Source organism: Thalassophryne amazonica, chromosome 15 (genome assembly GCF_902500255.1).
Source record: "Thalassophryne amazonica chromosome 15, fThaAma1.1, whole genome shotgun sequence".
NCBI lineage: Eukaryota > Metazoa > Chordata > Actinopteri > Batrachoidiformes > Batrachoididae > Thalassophryne > Thalassophryne amazonica.
The window spans coordinates 93,356,772-93,382,744 of NC_047117.1; the positions used below are offsets into that span (position 1 = coordinate 93,356,772).

The 25,973-nt window shown below is 45.0% G+C and overlaps 1 protein-coding gene across 3 annotated transcripts; it reads left to right on the top strand.

Annotated features, from left to right (window-relative positions):
- Positions 1-1,610: 1,610 nt before the first annotated feature.
- On the top strand, positions 1,611-25,489 carry tmc8 (transmembrane channel-like 8). Of its 3 annotated transcripts, XM_034187527.1 has the most exons (16): positions 1,611-1,731; positions 2,244-2,466; positions 5,480-5,628; positions 6,065-6,199; positions 6,270-6,322; positions 6,389-6,528; positions 6,597-6,744; positions 16,171-16,344; positions 16,554-16,705; positions 16,843-16,912; positions 17,013-17,110; positions 17,246-17,432; positions 20,413-20,543; positions 22,576-22,731; positions 22,814-22,892; positions 22,967-25,489. In XM_034187527.1, the coding sequence occupies exons 1-16, from the start codon at positions 1,710-1,712 to the stop codon at positions 23,102-23,104; spliced, it is 2,055 nt and encodes a 684-aa protein (XP_034043418.1). In that variant the 5' UTR covers positions 1,611-1,709; the 3' UTR covers positions 23,105-25,489. The 3 variants fall into 3 exon arrangements, with proteins under 3 accessions (XP_034043418.1, XP_034043416.1, XP_034043417.1); XM_034187525.1 differs by having other exon boundaries at positions 6,270-6,528; XM_034187526.1 differs by having other exon boundaries at positions 6,270-6,528; positions 22,972-25,489.
- The last annotated feature ends 484 nt before the right edge of the window (positions 25,490-25,973 follow it).

Consider the following 25,973-nt stretch of genomic DNA (forward strand, 5'->3'; position numbering starts at 1 on the left):
AAGAAAAAAATGACGAGAGACTCCACCCATCCTCACACAAATGCTGCTTACAAGCAAATGACGCAACCGACAGGCATGAAAAAAATCATGCATGCACACGAAGGTTCAAGGTTTGCTCATGCAAGCACACGTGATTCAAATCCATCAGGTTTTTGAAAAAAATAAAAAGGTCCAATACTTTTCCAACAGACCTCGTGTGTGTGTGTATGTGTATATATATATATATATATATATATACTCAACAAAAATATAAACGCAACACTTTTGGTTTTGCTCCCATTTTGTATGAGATGAACTCAAAGATCTAAAACTTTTTCCACATACACAATATCACCATTTCCCTCAAATATTGTTCACAAACCAGTCGAAATCTGTGATAGTGAGCACTTCTCCTTTGCTGAGATAATCCATCCCACCTCACAGGTGTGCCATATCAAGATGCTGATTAGACACCATGATTAGTGCACAGGTGTGCCTTAGACTGCCCACAATAAAAGGCCACTCTGAAAGGTGCAGTTTTGTTTTATTGGGGGGGATACCAGTCAGTATCTGGTGTGACCACCATTTGCCTCATGCAGTGCAACACATCTCCTTCGCATCATCCGTGAAGAGAACACCTCTCCAACGTGCCAAACGCCAGCGAATGTGAGCATTTGCCCACTCAAGTCGGTTACGACGACAAACTGGAGTCAGGTCGAGACCCCGATGAGGACGACGAGCATGCAGATGAGCTTCCCTGAGACGGTTTCTGACAGTTTGTGCAGAAATTCTTTGGTTATGCAAACCGATTGTTTCAGCAGCTGTCCGAGTGGCTGGTCTCAGACGATCTTGGAGGTGAACATGCTGGATGTGGAGGTCCTGGGCTGGTGTGGTTACACGTGGTCTGCGGTTGTGAGGCTGGTTGGATGTACTGCCAAATTCTCTGAAACGACTTTGTAGACGGCTTATGGTAGAGACATGAACATTCAATACACGAGCAACAGCTCTGGTTGACATTCCTGCTGTCAGCATGCCAATTGTACGCTCCCTCAAATCTTGCGACATCTGTGGCATTGTGCTGTGTGATAAAACTGCACCTTTCAGAGTGGCCTTTTATTGTGGGCAGTCTAAGGCACACCTGTGCACTAATCATGGTGTCTAATCAGCATCTTGGTATGGCACACCTGTGAGGTGGGATGGATTATCTCAGCAAAGGAGAAGGGCTCACTATCACAGATTTAGACTGGTTTGTGAACAATATTTGAGAAATGGTGATATTTTGTATGTGGAAAAAGATTTAGATCTTTGAGTTCATCTCATACAAAATGGGAGCAAAACCAAAAGTGTTGCATTTATATTTTTGTTGAGTGTATATATATACACACACACACACACACACACGCACACACACACGTGTGTGTGCGTGTGTGCACATTTGTGTTTTCTTGTGAAATTCTGTCATATTTACAGTCATCTGAATCTTCCTGTCACATGATTTCCTGATCAGTCACTTTCAGCTGATCTGAGGTCAGCTCCACGTGCTGCAGTGTGACCTGAAACAACAGTACCACAGCTGCTGCGCTGACCTCAGATCAGCTCCTCTCAAGGCTCTGCTGACCAACATATTTTCATACAGAATTAGGAAGTCACCTTTTAAAAAGCCGTTAGAGCGTGAAGTTTAGTCACTTTTTGGAAGAAACAGGTCGGGTCCTTTAACATCTGGAGAAAAAATGGAAATGAAAATTCAGCCAGGTAAGAAGAATTTAAAGGGAAAATAAATTTTGTGTGTGTGTGTGTGTGTGAGAGAGAGTCACCAATAAACAAGTTGACCTGCGTGACCTTTGCACCTGTCAATCATCAGGGGATGCAGAGCACAGCAGGTCAAGCTTCCCTCACATGGAGAAAAAAGTATTCTTGTGACTAAAGGTCAGTGGGTCAAGTATGACTCAACTAAAGGGTCGGGGATTCAAACCCCTGCCCGTACACACGGTCTGTAGGTGGACGCTCTGCTCTCACCATGTGAAGATAAATTCTTGTTCATTTCCGGGCCAGGTCACATGGGTCCAGTCTGAATGATGGCATCCATCTAAAACACAGAACAGATGGTTGACCACTGAAGGTGAACTCGAAAGTCCACCGCCAGACCTCGTGTTTGGCTCGTGTGACCTCCACACAGCTCTTACTGGGTCCTGATCACTTGGCATTGATCAGGTGTAACACGGCATGTTGGGTTTTAATGTCTGTTCCTGCGTTTCCCTTCTCAGATGAGACCAGATGTTCCAGTCAATCCTCAGATTCATGTGAGTACTATCAGACCGAGATCTTTGACCAGCTGCCCAGCATCCAAGCATCCCGACAGGATCAGATCTCAACTGCTGACAATGACCTCAGTCATGCACACCTGTCCAGGAGACCCCGAGACCTCAGGGAGTCCTCAGAACCACTCAGGAACCTGGCCATGTGCCTTCAAGCCAAGAGGGATGTCAGGTGAAGGAAGTCCAGCTCATTCATCCATCAGCCAGCACAAATACTTGATGGCAGTAATCAGATTTTCCCTCTAACTCTTATTTGCGACATGGTGGATTAGTGGTTAGCACTGTTGCTTCATAGGAAGATGGTCATGGATTTGATTCCCACCTGTGGCCATTCTGTGTGGAGTTTGTACGAGGGCTGTCAATAAAGTATAGGTCCTTTTAATTTTTTTTTTTAAACTATATGGATTTCATTCATGTTTTTACGTCAGACATGCTTGAACCCTCGTGCGCATGCGTGAGTTTTTCCACGCCTGTCGGTGACGTCATTCGCCTGTGAGCACTCCTTGTGGGAGGAGTCGTCCAGCCCCTCGTCGTAATTCCTTTGTCTGAGAAGTTGCTGACAGACTGGCGCTTTGTTTGTTCAAAATTTTTTCTAAACCTGTGAGACACATCGAAGTGGACACGGTTCGAAAAATGAAGCTGGTTTTCAGTGAAAATTTTAACGGCTGATGAGAGATTTTGAGGTGATACTGTCACTTTAAGGACTTCCCACAGTGCGAGACGTCGCGCAGTGCTCTCAGGTGCCGTCGTCAGCCTGTTTCAAGCTGAAAACCTCCACATTTCAGGCTCTATTGACCCAGGACGTCGTGAGAGAACAGAGAAGTTTCAGAAGAAGTCGGTTTCAGCATTTTATCCGGATATTCCACTGTTAAAGGAGATTTTTTTTAATGAAAGACGTGCGGACGGGTCCGTGCGTCGGGACGCAGCAGGAAAAACACCTCCGTGTTGATAACCATTTGTAAAATCCAGGCGGCTTTTGATGGCTTTCAGTGGAGTGAGTATCTGAGAAATTGTTTAACAGCTGGGCATGTTCCAACTTGTCCTTAAGGCTTCCAACGGAGGTGTTTTTCCTGTGGCGGAGCGTCGCAGCGGCTGCGAGCCGACGCTGCAATCCGTCCGCACGTCTTTCATTAAAAAAAATCTCCTTTAACAGTGGAATATCCGGATAAAATGCTGAAACCGACTTCTTCTGAAACTTCTCTGTTCTCTCACGACGTCCTGGATCAATAGAGCCTGAAATATGGAGGTTTTCAGCTTGAAACAGGCTGACGATGGCGCCTGAGAGCGCTACGCGACGTCTCGCACTGTGGGAAGTCCTTAAAGCGACAGAATCACCTCAAAATCTCTCATCAGCCGTTAAAATTTTCACTGAAAACCAGCTTAATTTTTCGAACCGTGTCCACTTCGATGTGTCTCACAGGTTTAGAAAAATTTTTGATCAAACAAAGCGCCAGTCTCTCAGCAACTTCTCAGACAAAGGAATTCCGACGAGGGGCTGGACGACTCCTCCCACAAGGAGTGCTCACAGGCGAATGACGTCACCGACAGGCGTGGAAAAACTCACGCATGCGCACGAGGGTTCAAGCATGTCTGACATAAAAACATGAATGAAATCCATATAGTTTTTGAAAAAAATAAAAAGAACCTATACTTTATTGACAGACCTCTTATGTTCTCCCCATGTCTGTCTGGGTTTCCTCCCACATTTAAAGACAAGCAGGTTCGGTGGACTGGAACTTTTAAATTGTCCAGGTCTCCCTTGTAAAAGAGGTCTCAATCTCAACGAGACTAAACTGATTAAATAAATACAAACTTTTTTATCCCAACAACACTTTACAGCTTTTCATTTTTTCCCATTTTTATTCACTCATTCATTCTCTGTACCCACTGATCCTAGTGAAGAGTCACAGGGGCGAGGGGCAGGGTCAAGGACACCAGACTGTCACAGGGACACAGACAGACAGACAGACAGACACATCCACAGACAGACAGACACAAACACATCCACAGACAGACAGACAGTCACGTTCAGAGACAGAGCATTCTAAAGGTTCCAGTCCACCTAATCTGCATGCTTTTGGATGTAGGAGGAAGCCAGAGCAGAGCTGGAGGGAACACACACAAACATGGGGAGAACACGCAAACTCAACACAGGTGGGAATCGAACCTATGACCTTCTTGCTGTGAGGCAACAGTGCTCCCATTTTATTACATATTTTATTGGAACATAAATAAATAATAACAATAATAAAGGGTGACACAGTGGCTTAGTAGTTAGCACTGATTTTAATATTACTGTGTGCACCAGATCCCATCAGGTCTCAGAGTTGGTCCAGGTTAGTTCCTGGCTGAGAGGACCAGGGTCTGTGTGGAACTGGAGTTGCATCGGGAAGAGCAGCTGGCATAAAACCTGTTCCAAATCCCAATGTGGATCTGGAGCAACCCTGAACAACTGGAGTCAGCTTTAAGACCTCCAGTAACAACTTTAATATGAATTATACAGAAAATAAAAACCAAAAGTCACAAAATTAGTGAAACGCAGACGTGATTGTTTGAACAGACGAGTGTCTGGATGACTGTGAGAAACAGTGTCACGCTGCAGGTAAGGTCAGGTGATGCACAGGAGAACATCTGAGATGTTTATTGAAACCAATTCTTAAGAAAAGTGAAGCGTGTGAGGCAGTGCAGTCAACAGTGAGGATGAAGGAGTGAGGAGCGAGTGAGGGAAGCCACCAAGACAGCATAACAACCCTAAAGACGATGATTATAACCATAAATTGCCGTATTCCAACATTTTTTTGACATGTTTCAGGCCTTAAATACAGACTTGGATGTATTTTTAAAAATGAAACCAAAACATGAAACATGAAAAAGTTTGGGGTCATCCAGTCTGCAATGAAATGAAACAGAAATAAATGTAAGAATCACTGCAGGATTTTTAAATTTTATTTATTTGATTTGTATGCTCCATATCATCCCAACTTTTAATGATTTGAGGTGTATTTTCACTATATGCATAATATAATAAATTACTAAAGGTATTCATACTTTTTTAATAATATTTTTTAAGGCAGTTTTTACATCCAGATATTTATGCCTTGACTGTGTGATTATCATGTTACAAGCACTTTATGATAATTTGTATAAAAGGGAAAAAGTACTAATACATTTTTTATGCTAATTAGGAAAAGGAGAAATATGCAAATAAAAAAGTTTGGATTCTGGGAGTCGTGGCGTCAGAGTGAGAGTATCCACAGAAAAAGATTATGGGAACAGATGAGGGTTTTTTTGTCAGACCTGTTACTGTGGCAACGCACACTTCACTCCATTGAAGGTAAGACAGAACCGCCACATGTAGGGAATCATATTTATGTACGTAGATTTCTGTGCACTCACAGTCGGGCTGTTGCTCTCTCATCATCTCCAACCCTGCATGAATATAAAAATTTTATGCATGCTCATGCAAATAAACTGTTTTTCCACTGCACATCAAGTTTAATATAATCATGCAAAGAATTTTTGTACTATAAATCTTTATGTTCATGCAAATTTTTTTCTCAACACACAACTTTCACATGTTCATGCAAAAAAAAAATTAAAAATCTCATTGCATGTAAAAACTTTTATTTTATGTAGGTTCATGCAAAGAAAGAGGTCAAACAGCGTCATTGCACATGCACAGTGAAGACATTCCGTGCGTGCCGTCATGCGCTGTGCTCTTCATGCAAACACTTTAATACACAAATAAAACCTGTAATTTTGCGCTGCAGGTAGGTTTGGAGTCGGTGTGAAGTCCTACTTTGTTCTGCTGAGATATCTGATTTGTGTGAACCTGCTGCACTGTCTCCTCATCTGTGTGTCCATTGTGGGACCTGCAGTACTTCATGGCAGAAGCGACAGCTGGGGTGAGTCTGCCCGAAGACAGATTCCAGTAGATTCACTAAAACAGAATCATTATCGTATTCCTTTTTGTAGACCTGTTGAGGTTTGGAGATGGTGACTCTGTTCTGGACTTCTTCCTGGGGACGGTAAGGACTTGTGACTCGTCTGTGTGTTGTCAATGTCAGTGTGTCTTAACCATTTCCGTCCTGCAGGGCTATCTGGACCGTTCTCCGGTCTTCTTTGGTTTCTTCACACGTGGCTCCCTGAACCTGCCGTGCTTGAACTCACCACTGCTGTACCTCAGTGGAATCTTCACCGTCTTCTTCCTCAGCCTCATCATGGTGATCCGCAGGTAACCACCAGAGGACCAAAGCTCCTCCTCGTCCTTGTAAATCAAGTAACTGTGGTGTTTTGTGGCAGAACAACAGTGGGCTACAAGCACACGTGGATGCTGGAGAAACGTTACAGCATGAATGTGAGCTTCAGAATCTTCTGTGGCTGGGACTTCACCATCCAGGACCCCACTGCAGCTGGGCTCAAATACAGCTTCATCAGAAATGACCTTAAGGTGAAGGACGCACAGCTTCTGCTCAGTATAACTCAACAGCTGCCTGGGCAAGTCTGCACACATTTCTCAGACTTTTTTTTTTTTTTATACAAAAATTGCACATTTAACAAATTTTCCCTCATCACAGTTTTGTGACATCATAAATATAAAGCAAGAAAAGAAGAAATCAAAGGAAATATTTGAGGCAGCACCAAACATTAAAGGTTAAATGACGTTAATTGACACTCTGCAACAAACAGACGTCTTTGTTCTTGTTCTGGCTCGATGTGTCTGATGGAGCGTCTCCGTGCCGTCTGCTCCTGAATGTCCTCTGCACTCCCACTGATCTTCAGTCCTCTGTGTTCTGTTCTGGTGTTGCTCAACATACATGATTATTATAGCATCGACATGCCTCTGAGCAAGGTGCTCAGTCCTCACACAGGTGCTGGTTGACCATCTGCTCTCACACAGCTATTTCCCACAATGCAATTCATTCTCCATATGATTGTGCAGTTACTAAAAAAGGTCACGTGTTGTGGCTCTGCCAAAATCAGACAAGCGTTCTGTGGGCGTAACCTGGCCTGGTCCAGGCTAGAGTGCCTTTATTAGAGAAAGTGGTGACATGACAAGTGGGAAAAAAAAAAAAATCACGTGACTCGTGGTGCCATCTTGGTTACAAAATAGCGTTGGCTGTTAATCTGTCTGCATGTAAATCAGCCATTTTATTTTTAATTCAATGCAAATGATGGGTTGTTGTGCATTTGGAGGCACAAATAGACACAAGGGCTTCAAGATGTACAGATTCCCTTCAGATCTGAACAGAAGAAACATTTGGAAAAATAAAGTCAGCCGTGTGGGATGGAAGCGACTTCATCATCAAAACTTTGAGAGATAAATTTATTGTTCAGTCTGTTGTGTGGGCCGCTGAAGAGGAGGTACTGCTGGCCCACTACCAAAGAGCACCCTGCCTGAAGTGCGGGCTTCAGGCACGAGAGGGCGCTGCCGCCTCACAGGAACAGCCGGGGTGACAGCTGTCACTCATCAACTACGACAGCTGTCACCAATCACCAGGTCTTCAACACACACACAAAAGCCAGATGACATCTCCACCTCGTCGCCAAGATATCGTCTACATATACGGTAAACTCTCAGCCATTTGACTGTGCCGTTACGCGCATGATTCCTTTTCTGAGTGTTTGCAGGAGTTGCTGTAGCTGCTGTCAGCTGGGTGCGGCGTTTTGTGGTTCCGTGACAGAGTGACGTTCTTCATCCTCATGCCAAAACGCTAAGTAGCTCTTTGGCTCTGCTTAACAGTATTCTGTGTTAAAGATGGAGGTGTTGTTTCCCACCTGGAATAACGACTTGCTGACTGTTTACTGAGTGTATTGTCACACACTCATCACATCTGTTTTCTGCCAGCAGTACCAGATCCGACAGTTGGAGACGGTGATCACCTGGGGACTCGGAACGTGGCGGCTCCAGTATCCTTCGGGTTCGGTGGCAGTGGAAATCGTGTGGGATCCGGTTCTTCTCGGGACGGACGTCTTCTATCCTCGAGCCTACCCACACATAACCTTGTATAGTTTGACTGTGATCCAAATTCTGCATTTGTCTGTATTCTCGTTGTGCATTTTTCACAACAGTAAAGTGTTGTAGTTTTGGCTCATCTATTGTCCGCTCATTTACGCCCCCTGTTGTGAGTTTGTGTCACTACACTTTCCCAACACAGTCCCATGTCCAGTAAAACTGACCTAAACCAGGCTTTAAATTAATTAAATACATCATCGTAAATTTGATAGTTTAACTTCTTTGTCTTTCGGCTGTTCCTGTTAGGGGTCGCCACAGCAGATCAATTGTTTCCATCTCACCCTGTCCTCTGTATCTTCTTCTGTCACACCAACCACCTGCATGTCCTCCCTCAGCACATCCATAAACCTCCTCTTTGTCCTCCCTCTTCTCCTTCTGCTTGATGGCTCCATCCTCAGCATCCTTCTCCCTATATACCCTGGGTCCCTCTTCTGCATATGTCCAAACCATCTCGCCTCTCTGACTTTGTCTCCAAACCGTACTACCTGAACTGTCCCTCTGATATGTTCATTCCTAATCTTGTCCATTCTTGTCACTCCCAAAGAGAATCTCAACATCTTCAGCTCTGCCACCTCCAGCTCTGCCTCCTGTCTTTTTGTTAGTGCCACCGTCTAAGCCGTACGACATAGCTGGTCTCATTACTGTCTTGTAAACTTTCCCCTTCACTCTTGCTGATATTCTTCGGTCACAAATCACTCCTGCCACCTTTCTCCACCCACTCCACCCTGTCTGCACTCTCTTCTTCACCTCTCTAACACACTCTCCATTACTTTGAACAGTTGACCCCAAATATTTAAACTCATCTACTTTCACCACTTCTTCTACTTGTAACTGCACTAATTCCCCTTCTCTCCAAAGCATATCTCCACCTCTCCAGCCTAGACTCAACTTGCTCTCTACTCTCACTACAGATCACAATGTCATCTGCAAACATCATAGTCCATGGGGACTCCTGTCTGATCTCATCCGTCAACCTGTCCATCACCACTGCAAACAAGAAAGGACTCAGAGCTGATCCTTGGTGTAATCCCACCTCCACTTTGAATGAGTCTGTCATTCCGACTGCGCATCTCACCACTGTCACACTATTCTTGTACATGTCCTGCACTACCCTAACATACTTCTCTGCCACTGCAGACTTCCTCATACAATACCACAGCTCTTCTCTTGGCACCCTATCATAAGCTTTTTCTATGTCCACAAACACACAGTGTAACGCTTTCTGGCCTTCGCTGTACTTCTCCAACAGTATTCTCAGAGCAAACATTGCATCTGTAGTGCTCTTGCTCTGCATGAAACCATATTGCTGCTCACAGATCTTCACCTGTTTTCTAAGCCTAGCTTCTACTACTCTTTCCCATAACTTCATGCTGTGGCTGATCAACTTTATGCCTGTGTAGTTACTGCAGCTCTGCCCATCACCCTTGTTCTTGAAAACAGGAACCAGCACACTTCATCTTCACTCCTCAGACATCCTCTCACTTTCCAAGATTTTATTAAACAATCTGGTTAGAAACTCTACCGCCATCTCTCCTAGACATTGCCATGCCTCCACAGGAATGTCATCTGGACCAACTGCCTTTCCTCTCTTCATCCTCTTCATAGCAGCAGTAATGACACCTGGTTACGCCAATCGGAGGTCACTAAAATTAACATTGAATCGGTGTGTAACTTTGCAAGAACAATGTCGGACTCTGTAGTTTTCTCTGGGCCCCTCCCCAATCGGACCGGGAGTGACATGTTTAGCTGCATGTTCTCCTTGAATTGCTGGCTGTCTGAGTGGTGTCCAAAAAATGAGGTGGGCTTCATAGATAATTGGCAAAGCTTCTGGGGAAAACCTGGTCTTGTTAGGAGAGACGGCATCCATCCCACTTTGGATGGAGCAGCTCTCATTTCTAGAAATCTGCTCAATTTTCTTAAATCCTCCAAACCATGACTATCCAGGGTTGGGACCAGGAAGCAGAGTTGTAGTCTTACACACCTCTCTGCAGCTTCTCTCCCCCTGCCATCCCCTCATTACCCCATCCCCGTAGAGACGGTGCCTGCTCCCAGACCACCAATAACCAGCAAAAATCTATTTAAGCATAAAAATTAAAAAAAAATAATAATATAGCACCTTCAACTGCACCACAGACTAAAACAGTTAAATGTGGTCTATTAAACATTAGGTCTCTCTCTTCTAAGTCCCTGTTAGTAAATGATATAATTGATCAACATATTGATTTATTCTGCCTTACAGAAACCTGGTTACAGCAGGATGAATATGTTAGTTTAAATGAGTCAACTCCCCCGAGTCACACTAACTGCCAGAATGCTCGTAGCACGGGCCGAGGTGGAGGATTAGCAGCAATCTTCTATTCCAGCTTATTAATTAATCAAAAACCCAGACCGAGCTTTAATTCATTTGAAAGCTTGACTCTTAGTCTTGTCCATCCAAATTGGAAGTCCCAAAAACCAGTTTTATTTGTTATTATCTATCATCCACCTGCTCGTTACTGTGAGTTTCTCTGAATTTTCAGACCTTTTGTCTGACTTAGTGCTTAGCTCAGATAAGATAATTATAGTGGGCGATTTTAACATCCACACAGATGCTGAGAATGACAGCCTCAACACTGCATTTAATCTATTATTAGACTCAAATGGCTTTGCTCAAAATGGAAATGAGTCCACCCACCACTTTAATCATATCTTAGATCTTGTTCTGACTTATGGTATGGAAATTGAAGACTTAACAGTATTCCCTGAAAACTCCCTTCTGTCTGATCATTTCTTAATAACATTTACATTTACTTTAATGGACTACCCAGCAGTCGGGAATAAGTTTCATTACACTAGATGTCTACCAACATAGTGCAGAGTAGCTACCTAAACTCTGTAAGTGAGACAGAGTATCTCGTCAATAGTTTTACATCCTCATTGAAGACAACTTTGGATGCTGTAGCTCCTCTGAAAAAGAGAGCTTTAAATCAGAAGTGCCTGACTCCGTGGTATAACTCACAAACTCGCAGCTTAAAGCAGATAACCCGTACGTTGGAGAGGAAATGGCGTCTCACTAATTTAGAAGATCTTCGCTTAGCCTGGAAAAAGAGTCTGTTGCTCTATAAAAAAGCCCTCCGTAAAGCTAGGACATCTTACTACTCATCACTAATTGAAGAAAATAAGAACAACCCCAGGTTTCTTTTCAGCACTGTAGCCAGGCTGACAAAGAGTCAGAGCTCTATTGAGCCGAGTATTCCTTTAACTTGTAATGACTTCATGACTTTCTTTGCTAATAAAATTTTAACTATTAGAGAAAAAATTACTCATAACCATCCCAAAGACGTATCGTTATCTTTGGCTGCTTTCAGTGATGTCGGTATTTGGTTAGACTCTCTCAGATTGTTCTGAGTTATTTTCATTAGTTACTTCATCCAAACCATCAACATGTCTATTAGACCCCATTCCTACCAGGCTGCTCAAGGAAGCCCTACCATTATTTAATGCTTCGATCTTAAATATGATCAATCTATCTTTATTAGTTGGCTATGTACCACAGGCTTTTAAGGTGGCAGTAATTAAACCATTACTTAAAAAGCCATCACTTGACCCAGCTATCTTAGCTAATTATAGGCCAATCTCCAACCTTCCTTTTCTCTCAAAAATTCTTGAAAGGGTAGTTGTAAAACAGCTAACTGATCATCTGCAGAGGAATGGTCTATTTGAAGAGTTTCAGTCAGGTTTTAGAATTCATCATAGTACAGAAACAGCATTAGTGAAGGTTACAAATGATCTTCTTATGGCCTCAGACAGTGGACTCATCTCTGTGCTTGTTCTGTTAGACCTCAGTGCTGCTTTTGATACTGTTGACCATAAAATTTTATTACAGAGATTAGAGCATGCCATAGGTATTAAAGGCACTGCGCTGCAGTGGTTTGAATCATATTTATCTAATAGATTACAATTTGTTCATGTAAATGGGGAATCTTCTTCACAGACTAAGGTTAATTATGGAGTTCCACAAGGTTCTGTGCTAGGACCAATTTTATTCACTTTATACATGCTTCCCTTAGGCAGTATTAGACGGCATTGCTTAAATTTTCATTGTTACGCAGATGATACCCCGCTTTATCTATCCATGAAGCCAGAGGACACACACCAATTAGCTAAACTGCAGGATTGTCTTACAGACATAAAGACATGGATGACCTCTAATTTCCTGCTTTTAAACTCAGATAAAACTGAAGTTATTGTACTTGGCCCCACAAATCTTAGAAACATGGTGTCTAACCAGATCCTTACTCTGGATGGCATTACCCTGACCTCTAGTAATACTGTGAGAAATCTTGGAGTCATTTTTGATCAGGATATGTCATTCAAAGCGCATATTAAACAAATATGTAGGACTGCTTTTTTGCATTTACGCAATATCTCTAAAATTAGAAAGGTCTTGTCTCAGAGTGATGCTGAAAAACTAATTCATGCATTTATTTCCTCTAGGCTGGACTATTGTAATTCATTATTATCAGGTTGTCATAAACGTTCCCTGAAAAGCCTTCAGTTAATTCAAAATGCTGCAGCTAGAGTACTGACGGGGACTAGAAGGAGAGAGCATATCTCACCCATATTGGCCTCTCTTAATTGTTTCCTGTTAATTCTAGAATAGAATTTAAAATTCTTCTTCTTACTTATAAGGTTTTGAATAATCAGGTCCCATCTTATCTTAGGGACCTCATAGTACCATATCACCCCAATAGGGTGCTTCGCTCTCAGACTGCAGGCTTACTTGTAGTTCAGACACCCTCTCTACTTTTAAGATTAGGCTTAAAACTTTCCTTTTTGCTAAACTTATAGTTAGGGCTGGATCAGGTGACCCTGAACCATCCCTTAGTTATGCTGCTATAGACTTAGACTGCTGGGGGGTTCCCATGATGCACTGTTTCTTTCTCTTTTTGCTCTGTATGCACCACTCTGCATTTAATCATTAGTGATTGATCTCTGCTCCCCTCCACAGCATGTCTTTTTCCTGGTTCTCTCCCTCAGCCCCAACCAGTCCCAGCAGAAGACTGCCCCTCTCTGAGCCTGGTTCTGCTGGAGGTTTCTTCCTGTTAAAAGGGAGTTTTTCCTTCCCACTGTCGCCAAGTGCTTGCTCACAGGGGGTCGTTTTGACCGTTGGGGTTTTTACGTAATTATTGTATGGCCTTGCCTTACAATATAAAGCGCCTTGGGGCAACTGTTTGTTGTGATTTGGCGCTATATAAATAAAATTGATTGATTGACCTTCTCAGCACATTACCATGTGCATTTTGACCTGCTGCACATCCTTTCCAGCTCTGTCCCTTTGTCTGGCCAACCAGTACAAGTCCTTTTCTCCTTCCTTACTATTCAACTTCTTGTACAGCTCATAATATGACTTTTCCTTCACTTTTGCCACTTCTCTTTTCTCCTAATGTCGCATCTCCTTGTACTCTGTCTACTTTCTTCATCTCTCCGACTATCCCAAAACTTTTTCACCAACCTCTTTCTCCTTATGCTTTCCTGGACCTCTTCATTCCACCACCAAGTCTCCTTGTCTTCCTTCCACTGTCCAGATGTCATACCCAGTACTGTCCTAGCTGTCTCCCTCACCACATCCAAACTGTCCAAAATTGCTTCCCTTCCAACCAGTGCTTCTCTCACCTGCTCACTGAATTTCACACAACAGTCTTCCTCCTTCAGCTTCCACCATCTGATCCTTTGTTGAGCTCTCACTCTTCTTCACCTCTAAAGTCATCCTACAAACAACCATCTTATGCTGTCTAACGACACTCTCTCCTGCCACCACCTTACAGTGTCTGATTTCTTTTAGCTTGCATCTCCTATAAAGAATGTAGTCCACCTGTGTGCACCTTCCTCCACTCTTATATGTTACCCTGTGCTCCTCCCTTTTCTTAAAGTAGGTATTCACCACAGCCATTTCCATCCTTTTTGCAAACTCGACTACCATCTGCCCTTCCCCATTCCTATCCTTGATACCATATCTACCCATTACTTCCTCTGTTCCCTTCACCAACATGCCCATTGAAGTCTGCTCCTATCACCACTCTTTCATGCTTGGGTTCACTCTCCACCACCTCATCTAACACACTCCAGAAATCTTTCTCCTTCATCTCACAACCTACCTGTGGGACATATGCACTGATGATATTCATCATCACCCCTTCAATTTCCAACTTCACACTCATCACCCTGTCAGACACTCGCTTAACCTCCAACACACTTTCAACATACTCTTCCTTTAAAATTGTCAGGGACTAAGGTGGCGAGGCACAGCGGGCGGATGGACACAAATGCATGACTCAGATGTGGGTTAAGAAAAAGGCTTTATCCAAAAAAAAAAAAAAAAAAAAAAAAAAAAAAAAAAAAAAAAAAAAAAAACAGGCTGAGGTCGATACACAAGGTCACAAGCAGGCAGGCGGCGGTACAGACAGACAGTCTTGAGGCGGCAGCATGGTCAGTGACAAGTGGAGTTCCAGCACAGCCAAACAGGTGTATCGGAGGAGGCAAAAACGTGGTCAAGGACAAGCAGAGGTCCAGAATGGCAAAAACACAGACTAGGACAGGATACAGGTGGCTTGGAACGAGGCAGAATGCACAACAAACTAGCAGTGAGGCAGATGAAAGCATGAACTTAAATACAGAGGTTAATCGGGGCGTGATGAGAAGCAGGTGCAGGGAAGGAGACATGGCTGGATGAGACAGTTGAGTGACAGGTGGGCGTGTCAGAGCAAGTGAAAAAGTGAGCAAAGTGAGTGACAACAAACGTGAAACAACAAGGAAATAATGATACCCAGAATACAAATGTGAGAAAGAAACAAATGAAAAAGGCAGAAACAAAACAGAAAATTAAAGGCTGGATCTAAACTAGATGGGAACTTGACATGTGGCAGGAGTGTACAGAAAAACCTGAGGGACTAATGTGCTCAAAACAGAGTGACTGAATAACCAGAAAATGAGACAAAGACTAAACTAGAACAGAACTCAATAATTGGCTGACGTGTGACAATTCTCAAAACCGAACACAGAATGACTAAATAAGAAACAGAAAATAAACACTCAGGGTCGGACAGAAGGACAAAGAGAGGGAAACAGATGGAGACTGGGTGACAAAACCAAATTCTGTGCAGGTCCAGGGCCAAAACCTGACAAAAATAACCCCAACACCATTTCTCTTCCTGTCTTCACCATGGTACAACTTGTACCCACCGCCGATGCTCCTGCTCTTACACACACACACACACACACACTATGTCTACCTTTCTGCTCTCCATCATATTCGCCAGCTCTCTCCTTTTACCAGTCATACTACCAACATTCAAAGTCTCCACTCTCATTTCCACCCTTCTAGTGTTCTTCTCCCGCTGTTTGTGGAAACGTTCTCCTCCTCTTCTTCATCGTCGTCGTCATCTTCGCCCAGCAGTAGCCCAATTTCCACCGGCACCCTGTTGGGCAACAGCACCGGTGGCAGACGTTAACACGGACCTTGACCGATCTGGTATGGAAATTCGATTCTTAGTCTGCATAATTGGGTTGGCTTGTTTTACACCGGATGCCCTTCCTGATGCAACCCTCATTTATCCGGGCTTGGGACCGGCACTCAGAATGTACTGGCTGCACACCCCACATGGCTGAGTTAAATTTGCTAGCTTAACTTTTTTTTTTTTCCCATTCAGTAGTTCAGCACAGTTGGAACCAAAATGGCGACATGTTCTGAGTTGACGCCACTCTCTCTAATCAAGGTACTCTAGTCCAGGCTGGGTCCTCAGCAATGAGGCACCTGCACCTGCTGGTGGTAACATGGCTGTCCTGAGTGTGGCCCTGACTCCTCTTTCTGCTCCTCCTCAGCTGCTCCTGGAGGAGCAGAGTTTCTCCTTACGTGAGGCTCAGCGAACCTTCTCACAAAGGGTGCGTCTGCACCTTGTGAGGTTCGTCCTCAACCTGCTGATTCTGACTCTGCTGGGCGGAGCCTTCTGCCTCATCTACTTCTCCACACAAACCTCACAGGCAGCAGCTCAGCAGGTACGCAAGGTTCCCACCCCAACGCTGGGTCACATCCTGGTTTTGGGTTGTGGTATAAATTTGCAGTATTAAAGTCACTCTGCACCGAGTGTATACAGCCTCATTGAAAATGGTGCTAAATCAACTCTCTGGAGTGTAAATTACAGACTTTGAGTATCAGCACATGCTCTCGCTGCAGTGTTTGATGCTGTGACACATCTGTTTCTCAGAGCGGGAACCACTGGTTGGTCAGTTTGGTTCTCCAGTACCTTCCTGCCATCACCATGATGTTGGTCAACCTGTTCCTTCCGCATGTCTTCCGGAAGATCTCGTCTTTTGAGGATTACTCTTTCACCACACAGGTCAACGCCACGTTGGTGAGGTGAACAGATGGTGATTGCAGGCAGACCCGTGGACCTACGAGGGGTCCTGAAAACCTCAACACATTCTGAGACACCTCCAAATATCTAATGATAGAACTTGTTTGTGCTCCTCATCCTCACGCTGTCTTTTCTTCAGGAGCATCTTCCTGAAACTGGCCTCACTGGGAATCTACCTGCTGTTCCTCTTCCAAACAAAATGGCATCAGGTGAGCCAACAGGTTTCGGGTCTTCACCGGATGTCAGTCTTGTGTCTTGGGAGCGGATGTTGGTTTTGATCTCTCGGTCGTTTCGTGGTTTCCCCCACAGTGCTGGGAGAACTGCTTTGGCAGAGAGATGTACAAACTCTGCATCTTCAACTTCCTTGCCAGTTTCTGCAACACCTTCCTCTTCAACTACCCCAGGAAGTGGGTTTGGTTCTCTTTTTCTAACTCGTCGCTGTAGTTAACAAATGACTTTGTGATGTTGATCTGAAGAAAGATTGGAGCTCAGTGGGCTCTTGGATTTGATCCAATTCTTAAAGAGGCCTCCTCTGTTTGCAGGTTGCTGTGGAATAGGTACCCAGAATCCCTGGTGGCCAGGTTGCTGGGGAAACAGCATTTCCTCATCCCATTTAATGTCCTGGACTTGGTACACAGTCAGACAGTGTCATGGGTGGGAGTCTACTACTGCCCTCTGCTGCCGATGATAGGAACTGTCACACTGGTGCTGACTGTCTACATCAAGAAGGTGCAAAAAGTTTCAACCCAAATCTCACAAAGCATCAACAATATAAAAATGTCAGACAGACAGTAAGTGATGGCATCACTGAACAAAACAAGAAAACGGGTAAACTTCTAGATATCTCCTTGTGATGAAATACTGCACCCATTACAAGTAATTGTAAGTAACAGGATCCGGGTGACTTAAACTGCACTGTAGATATGTCACTGGATCGAGTTGTTGAGGAGCCACATTTGCAGTTGGTTTCCTCACTGGCTGTTTTTTTTTTTGTTGTTGTTGTTTTTTGTTTACATGAGGTGGATTTATTGAACACATGGAGGGTCACACATCCACAGGACACATGGATTTGGGTTTCAGATGGGGTAGCGTCTGCAGCCCGGCTTGACCGGATTTATATGTCACACTCATTCAGGAACAGATTACGCGGGAGTTTCATTCAGCCAGTTGGTTTTTCAGATCATCTCATCACCACAGACATTTGGGACAGTGAGTCAGTGGTGAGAGGCCGGCAAAACTCAGGTTCAGGTTTTGTGTCAACAATACACTTCCTATTCTACAGCTATGGTCAAGGTAGCCATGGCAACATTCGAGAAGGACATTATGGACATTCAGGTCAACCTACATACAGCTGGGGCTCCCGACCAGCATGGTCTGCTGCAGGGGAAGAGGGTGGAGCTGGGTGCCCTGTTACAAGAGAGGGTGAAAGGGGCGATGGTGAGGGCTCGCTTTGTGAACATCAGAGACATGGATGCACCAGTTCCTTCTTCTTCAGTCTGGAGAAGAGGACCTCTCATCAGAAGGAGATGACCTGTCTTCGCCTTCCTGATGGACAGGTGACGAGTGATTCAGCAGAGATGTGGAGACATGCTATGGACTTCTACTCCGCTCTCTACATTGCTGTGGACTTTGACGGAGCCTGTGCAGCTGACCTTCTGAGAGATCTCCCCTGGTCGGTGGCCTCGGAGCGAGAGCCAAGCCGTCTGGCCTTGTTTTGCCGGGTATTCCACTGTCTCCATCCCTGGTGCGCTCTGCTTATGCAGATGACATCACAGTTTTTGTGACGACTCAGGCGGATGTTGGTGGGTTATTAGACAGTTTACGGCTCTATGAGACAGGAACCTCTGCAAGAGTAAACTGGCAGAAGAGTGAGGCTGTCCTGATGGGGAGGTGGCAGGAAGGGCTGTTCCCTGTCTACCACATGTTCCGGAGTGGGGATTGGGGGGTTGGAAAATTCTGGGTGTTTTTCTGGGGACAGACGGGTATTGTCAGAGGAACTGGGAGGACTTGGTGGAGAAGGTGTGTGCCAGACTGTCCAAATGGCAATGGTTGCTGCCCCAGATGTCCTATAGGGGGCGGTTCTGGTCGCTAATAACTTGGTCACTCCTGCGCTGTGGCACAGACTGTCTGCCCTCCCTCCACCACGGGGCCTTATTGAGCAGTTGCAGTGGTTACTGGTGGACTTTTCCTGGTCAGGCCATCACTGGATCAGAGCTCCCATGTTGTACATGCCGCTTCATGAAGGAAGACAGGGGCTGGTGGACATTTCTGCTAGGGTATCGACCTTTAGGTTGCAGGCTGCGTAGAGACTGTTGTATACCTCGGGATTGAGCTGGCAGGATACAGTACATGTCCTGCTGAGGAGGGAGGCAGGTCTTGTGTATGACAAACATCTGTTCCTCCTACACTGCCGGGACGTCGTCGGAACATGTACCTCTTCTTTTTACCAGTCAGTGCTCCAGGCATGGCAGGTCCTCACTGTGTGGAGGAACAACATAGGCACACCTGGGATGTGGCTGTTTGAGGAGCCTCTTTTCTTCAGTGACTTTGTTAGCTGTCCTGGGTTGTCATTTGCCACTCTGCGGTCCAGCCCAAGGGAGGTGGGGTGCACCACATTGGGCCATCTACTGCGCACGTCTGTTGGGAGGCTGGCGGAGTCGGCGGGAGTTCGGTCCTCCAGGATGCTGCTCAGGGTGGTGGAGGAGGTTTGTGCTTCCCTGCCAGGGCCCCACAGAGTGTTTGCTGAGAACCATACTCTGTCTGACCAGTGGGATGATGAATGTGAGTACGTGTTCCCCTCTGACTGTCTCGTCTGCTGTGGGGGCGTGGCAGCAGGGGGCTCTCCTGTCTTTCAGGACACCTGTTTTAGGAGCGTTTGAGTGTATCAGCAAGAAATCTCTCTATTTTACCTGTGTCAAAGTGTCACATTTACGCTCTTTGGCAAGGTTGGCGGCATCGAGGTAGTCAGAGTTTTTTGGTGCCAGCTTGTCTCCTGTGGGGTGCTGGTGAAGCCTGTATAAACCCCCGGTTGACAAATGCACGGGGGACCTCCAGTGGAGGATTGTACACGGGCTTCTGGCTACAAATGTGTATCTGGCGCACCTGGATCCAGGGGTTGATGGGGTTTGTCCTTTTTGCCCACTTCGTGAAACTGTTCACCATGTTTTTGCACAGTGTCACCGGTTGTCAGGGCTGTTTGGGTTGTTGGGGAGGTGGTTTTGTGGGCTTGGTTTGTCGTTCACTATGGACTTGTTTATTTTTGTGCAAAATATCGTGCATAATCCAGGAAGTTGCATGTTTTAATTAACCTGCTTTGTGGACTTGACAAGTTGGCCAACTGGAAGACTATGAAGAACTGTGTTTTAGCTCAGGGGTCAATGGACCCCGAGTTTATGCTGAAGGGACTCTTGGCAGCCCGGATCAGAGTGGACTTCCAGTTTTATGCTCTTACTGTTAACATGGACACCTTCAGAGACACATGGTGCATAAATGATGTTCTCTCTCTGTGGAAAATTGGTGTTTGGTCCTCCATTTCTGACACCTGTTGGCGGAGTCCGTGTTGGTGGACACGGACATAAAAAAACACGATGGAAGTGACGTAACTTAATTGTTGTAACTAAAGCTGTGTTTTTAAAATTCCATTCTCTGTCTGTACCCCCGGTTGTCCTGTGGAACCGGGACTCGTCTCGGTGTCTGTCTGTGTCTTTAGTTCACCGTTCTGCACTGCTGTGTGGCCGAGCAGAGGATGTTTCGAGCCTCCAGCTCCTCGGTTCTGTTTCACTTCATGCTGCTGCTCGGACTCGTCCTGGCTGGAACCTCGTTGGCCTTCAGCCTCGGACAGTAAGACATCACGGGACAAAACATTTCACAGCTTCACACCTTGTGTCCATCCCAAACACTCCAAACTCCTCAACTCCATCCATTTCTCAAGTTTTGAAGGTGTCAAGTCTCACATGGTTTTCCAGAATCCCGGTATAACAGTTTATCTCCCCCCCCAATATCTTGCCAAAACTTTGTTTTGTCAGTATATGTGTTTGTTTATAATCATTGCATTTTTCACCTTTAACTCGCTGTGCAACACACAGTTTACATCGACTCTTGCAACTTCACAAAATGCAGCCCTAGTAACGTACGTTTCAGTACACAAAAGGATCAAGCTCGAGGTCAAAGGTCAAGGTCAAACACTAAATTCAATTAAACAACTTTCTTGGTCGCAATTTTTAAAATTTTGCCTACAAATTTGCCATGAACATAGTCATAGGCCTTGCCCATTACCTGGGATAAGTGATTCATCTTGACCTTCAGGGTTTCGCTTGAGGTCAAATGTCACCTAAATTATGTCAAACTTCAGATTACAGTAAAACATGTAGTGTAATACACCAAATTAATAATATTTTATGATTACATTAGTACTAGCAAAATATAGTTATGATTGCAAATAGATAAAATTTTAATTATAAGTAAAATGTTCATTACAGCAAACTATTGATTTCATCCTGCGTGTTCAAAAACTAACATAAATGTGTTGTTTGCTTATTATCATACTGTCAGTATAATAAGAAGTAAACTGATTTTTTGCAGGGTAGAGAAGAATCTGTTCCAGGGACTTGGTTCTTTTGAATACCTTTGATCTTCTCTTATTGTGGGCTCACTTACCCTGTAGTTCAACACCAGTTGGGACTCGAAAGTTTGACTCATTCTTCATGCTACTAAAACTTCAAACCACTTTGGTGTAATATTTAGTGGATAAAAATGATCTGAACATGTCTTTGTTCATTCTTCCCCTGTCAAGCTGCTCGTCCAGGGGGGTAAGACATACTGTTACACCGGTTTGTGTCGGAACCCCGGTCTCCTCTGCAGGGGCGGTCCTGAAGGCGGGCCGACCGGGGGGGGGGCGGCACGACCGTGCGGAAAAAAAAAAAAAAAAAAAAAACGGGGTGGGGGGGGTTGTCCTGACGGGGAGGTTCGTGGTTTCGTTACGTTACGGCAGAGCGGCACCCACCCACCTTCCCGTCCCATAGCGGTTTTCCTCTCACTCATTCCCGCAGCTTCACAGTGATATAAACAGTAGCGAAGCAAAGACTGCAGCGAAATGAGACGAGTCATTGGATAAATGCTGGGCTTTGTCCCGCCCATCGGACGCTCAGCGTGTCTGGGGGTCTATGGGGCAGTGGGCGGGCCTCGGCTGGCCCGGAAACTCAGCTTCTGCATGATGATTGGATGATCTGTCTGAGGCTGAATCCCTTTTTGATTGACAGCGAAATGAGCGAATCAGCGATCTTTTGGTGTAAACATCCGTGGCAGCATTTTTTTAATTTTCATTCTGTTCCGAGTTGAACCAGAGACTCTTAATCCTCTTGGCGGCATTTTCTTTGTTAAAAATGACTAGCGACAAATCGAGCTTCTATTTTTGGTGTGTTTTTTTGTAGCTGCTTGTGTTTGCAGACTGACTTCTATCACTCTTTCTGTCTTCTATCTCAGTTTCTGTTCCTACCGAGCAGCGGGTGCTGCTGAGCTCCTCCACCGTCACAAAGCGCTCACAGGCGGACAAACTTCACACGAGCCTCGCGCCAGTCCCAGCTAGCGAGCTAGCTAGGTAGCAAGCTGCACATAATGGCAGACAATTTGAATGTTGACCGGATTTTGGTGAAGCCATTTGATAGTCTTCCTTATGAAGAAGCCGTGGCTGCTGTCATGGCTTCAGCTCTCAATGGTTTGCAGGCCAAAGTTAAAGCAACAGCCCCCAGGTCAATGTTTGTGCATTACTATGCACACAGACTGAATCTGGTTCTGTCTCAGGGGGCTAAATGCGTGGTGCTCTTAACTCTTTGTTAAAGTGAAAACGTAGGCTTTATTTTGCTGCTCTGTTCAGGTTCTCCCCATCTTCATCCTGTGGTCCCTTTGGAAGTGGAGAGACCATCTTCAGTGTGACAGGAGCATGTGTGGACAGCCTCCCGGGACCCGCTCACACAGTCATCCGCTACATGGCTTCTGAGGCCTTTGCTCTGCCACTTCTTCTTGCTGAGATGTAACTATGGAACCAGACAACAGCTTCAATCTACTGTGGAAGAAAGACTTGAAGATGATCTGTGGTCATTCTGTTTCCACAGCATCATTTTGACATCATATGTGACACAGAGGCGGTCCAATCAGAGGACAATCCAGAGCCTGAAAGGCATGCTGGTGATGGTGAGTCTAGTGTCATCATATGACCTCACAAACAGCAGTGGATCACGCTGACGTCTGTCATTGTTCCTTCACAGAGCAGCTCAGACAAACGTTTCCTGGTGCAAAAACATTCCAGCATCCTCAGACGTCAGGCAAGAAATCAAAGAGGAACCAACAACACTGACCCTGACCCCAACCCTAAATTGAAAAGGAACCAACAACCCCATCTCTGACAGATACAGATTTTTTTAACAGAATGAAAGAGGTGTGTCCAGAGCACAAATTAAAATGAAAATATATATATAAGAATGTAGTTGCAAAACAAACTGTATATAAAAAAGAGAAAACTATATACAGAACTGTGGATACTGCACATAAATAAATGTTTCCCTCATTTCCAGTGTGTCATGTGACCTGGCTGTTTGGTTCCATTCAAAGCTCTAACAGCAGTCGTGTCGAAACGGTTTTTCAGTCTGTTCTTGTTTTAATGGTCCTGTACCATCTGCCTGATGGCAGCAGCGCAAACAGAGAGTGTCCAGGGTGGGATGAGTCCTTCAGGATGGTGTTGGCTCTCCTGAGACAGTCAGAGCCATGAAGGTCCCCCTTTCCTGTTTGGCTCCGTGCAGCTGGTAAACCACATCCAGAGGCAGTATGTGAGGATGCTCTCCATGGCAGAGCAGGAAAAAGACACCAGACATCTCTGGTTGATGTTAGTTTTCCTGAAGATTCTCAGAAAGCGGAGTCATTGCTGTGCCTTCTTTACCAAGTGTGTGGTGTTCCTATCCTAGGTCAGTTTCTCCTCTATGTGGACTCCCAGGAAACAAGTCCCTGACCCTTTCCACACAGGCCCCCCCAATGATAACAGGCTGAATATCTCTTTGGTTTCTCCTGAAGTCTATGATTAGCTCCTTGGTTTTGGATGTGTTCAGGAGCAGGTTATTTTCTCTACACCATCAGCTGTTCCACCTCCTCCCAGTAGGTGGACTCATCTTCTCCAATGATACAGCCAACCACTGTGGTGTCATCCACATACTTAATGAAGGTGTTGCTGGTGTGGACAGGGTGCAGTCAGAGGTGTAGAGGGTAAAGAGCAGTGGGCTCAGCACGCAGCCTTGAGGGGAACCAGTGCTGAGTGTGAGAGCCAATCCTGACTCTGTGAGCCATCGGACAGAAAGTCCTTCATCCAGAGACATGTGGAATGAGGTAGACTGAGGTTCAGCAGGTTCCTTACGAGGCAACGGGGGAGGATGGTGTTGAATGCTGAACTATAATCCACGAAGGCGAGTGTAGTTACCCTTGTGGTCCAGGTGGGTCAGCGTGGTGTGGAGGGCAGAGGTCACAGCATCCTCTGAGGTCCTGTTGGCTTTGTTAGTGAATTGATATGGTATTACACTGATGAGGAAGAGGCTGGGAAGTGGTGGTTTGTGTGGCTGTTTTCGTAGCCTGGCTAGCCCGCCGGCCCTGCATCCCTGCTTCTGCTTGTGCTCCTTGCGCCGCCTCCGCTTCCTTCTTGTTGGGATGGTGATCCACGGACAGCCGGGGTCCCTTCCTATGTGTACTGGGATGTTATATGAACGAGAAGACTCCACTGTAATACTCCTCTCGCACAAAGCTCCAATTTTTAAAAGTTTGTGTCGACTGTAAGTGGTGTTCGTGGTGGTGGTGTTTGACAGAAAGATGCTAAGACGATGAGGATGTACATAAACAATCAAACAAAGCACTGAAAGTGAGCGCACAGAGCCACCGCGTTTACACGTGCAGCCATATTTTTTAATAGCAGTAATCCTAACCCAGGGGTGCCCAACCTTTTTTGAGCCAAGTTCTACTTTTAAAGTTGACAATGTATCGAGAGCTACCAAGCCAGAGTGTAGCCACAATTTATTGTGCACCAATATAATAACAATTTTCTGGCATAAAGATAAAGTTTTAACAACAATAATACATTATTTAAGTAAATGTGCATGGTGCAAAGAATAAGCACAAGTAGGCCTCGAACTGGCCCGTAACAACACAACAAACAACCCAAATGATACAACACCTAATTCAAATTGAAGAAGTTGTTGCCTACCTTAGTGGGACTTCTGGCACTGAGAGGAGGCGGCTGGTCTCTCACAGTCCAGACAGTAGGAGCTGAGTGCAGCCGGAAGCAGGCTGCAGGGTGGTCATCAGTCATGGTGGATCTGTATTTTGACTTGATGATTTTCATGTGTGAAAAGGCAGATTCACACAGATATGTTGATCCAAAAAGTGCAGTCAGATTCTGTGCACTTTGTCTGAGGTTGGGCTGCTGCTCTTTCTGCATTAGATTCCAGAATTGGACATTCATGTCAGGTATTGCTCTGGATTTGAGCTCAGCTGTCCAGGTTCGAGAGCAATGCCACTGTGGATGTTACACCATCCACATCTATATTTTCCCCAAATGGAAAACAGAGAAAACTGACAACAGGCTCAATGGAAGCAAAGTCAGTAAAGCACCTGTCAAATTCTGACAAGATGTTCTGAACATGATCATCATAACGTGCACTCTCAAGCAGTGTTGTATGTAGCAAAGTAGAAACACTGTTACTGTACTTAAGTAGAATTTTGACGTATCTGTAATTTACTTCCTTATTTACATTTCTGGCAACTTTCACTTTTACTCCACAACATTTCTTCAATCAATGTATACTTTTTCTCAAGATTTCCCCTGGACTCTGGTTTTTACCGTTTTACCAGTGTTACGTGTTTGTTTCTCCACCAGATGGCGCCCTCAGTTTTGTTTTCACACCTGGATCAGATGAGTGACTGATTATTGATAGACTATTTAAACCCTGACTTTCTGTTCATGAACTGCCGGAGACTTGTTGTTTCTTGCCTTGCTTTCCTCATTTTTGCCTCGCCAGCTTTCAGAGCCTCGTTCCAGGATCCAGACAGATACCAGGAGGACCAAACCTGATTGCAACCCCATGACCCTGACTGCATCTTCCAGCTGTGCGCTCAAGATGCCGAAGCTTCCCTCAGCTTATGCTCAGGTAACTTGGCCTCCCCCTCTAATTCCCGTATTAGAGTGAACTGTCTTTTCCTGGTATTCCAGACAATTCCAGGATGGTTCCCAAGCGGACC

What these genes read in the sequence shown, in the direction of transcription:
- tmc8 (XM_034187525.1), top strand. Translation starts at nt 1,710, where the DNA reads ATGGAAATGAAAATTCAGCCAG. An exon ending in GGAAATGAAAATTCAGCCAG is followed by an intron (nt 1,732 to 2,243) that starts GTAAGAAGAATT and finishes TTCCCTTCTCAG; the next exon opens with ATGAGACCAGATGTTCCAGT. An exon ending in CTCTTCAACTACCCCAGGAA is followed by an intron (nt 17,111 to 17,245) that starts GTGGGTTTGGTT and finishes CTCTGTTTGCAG; the next exon opens with GTTGCTGTGGAATAGGTACC.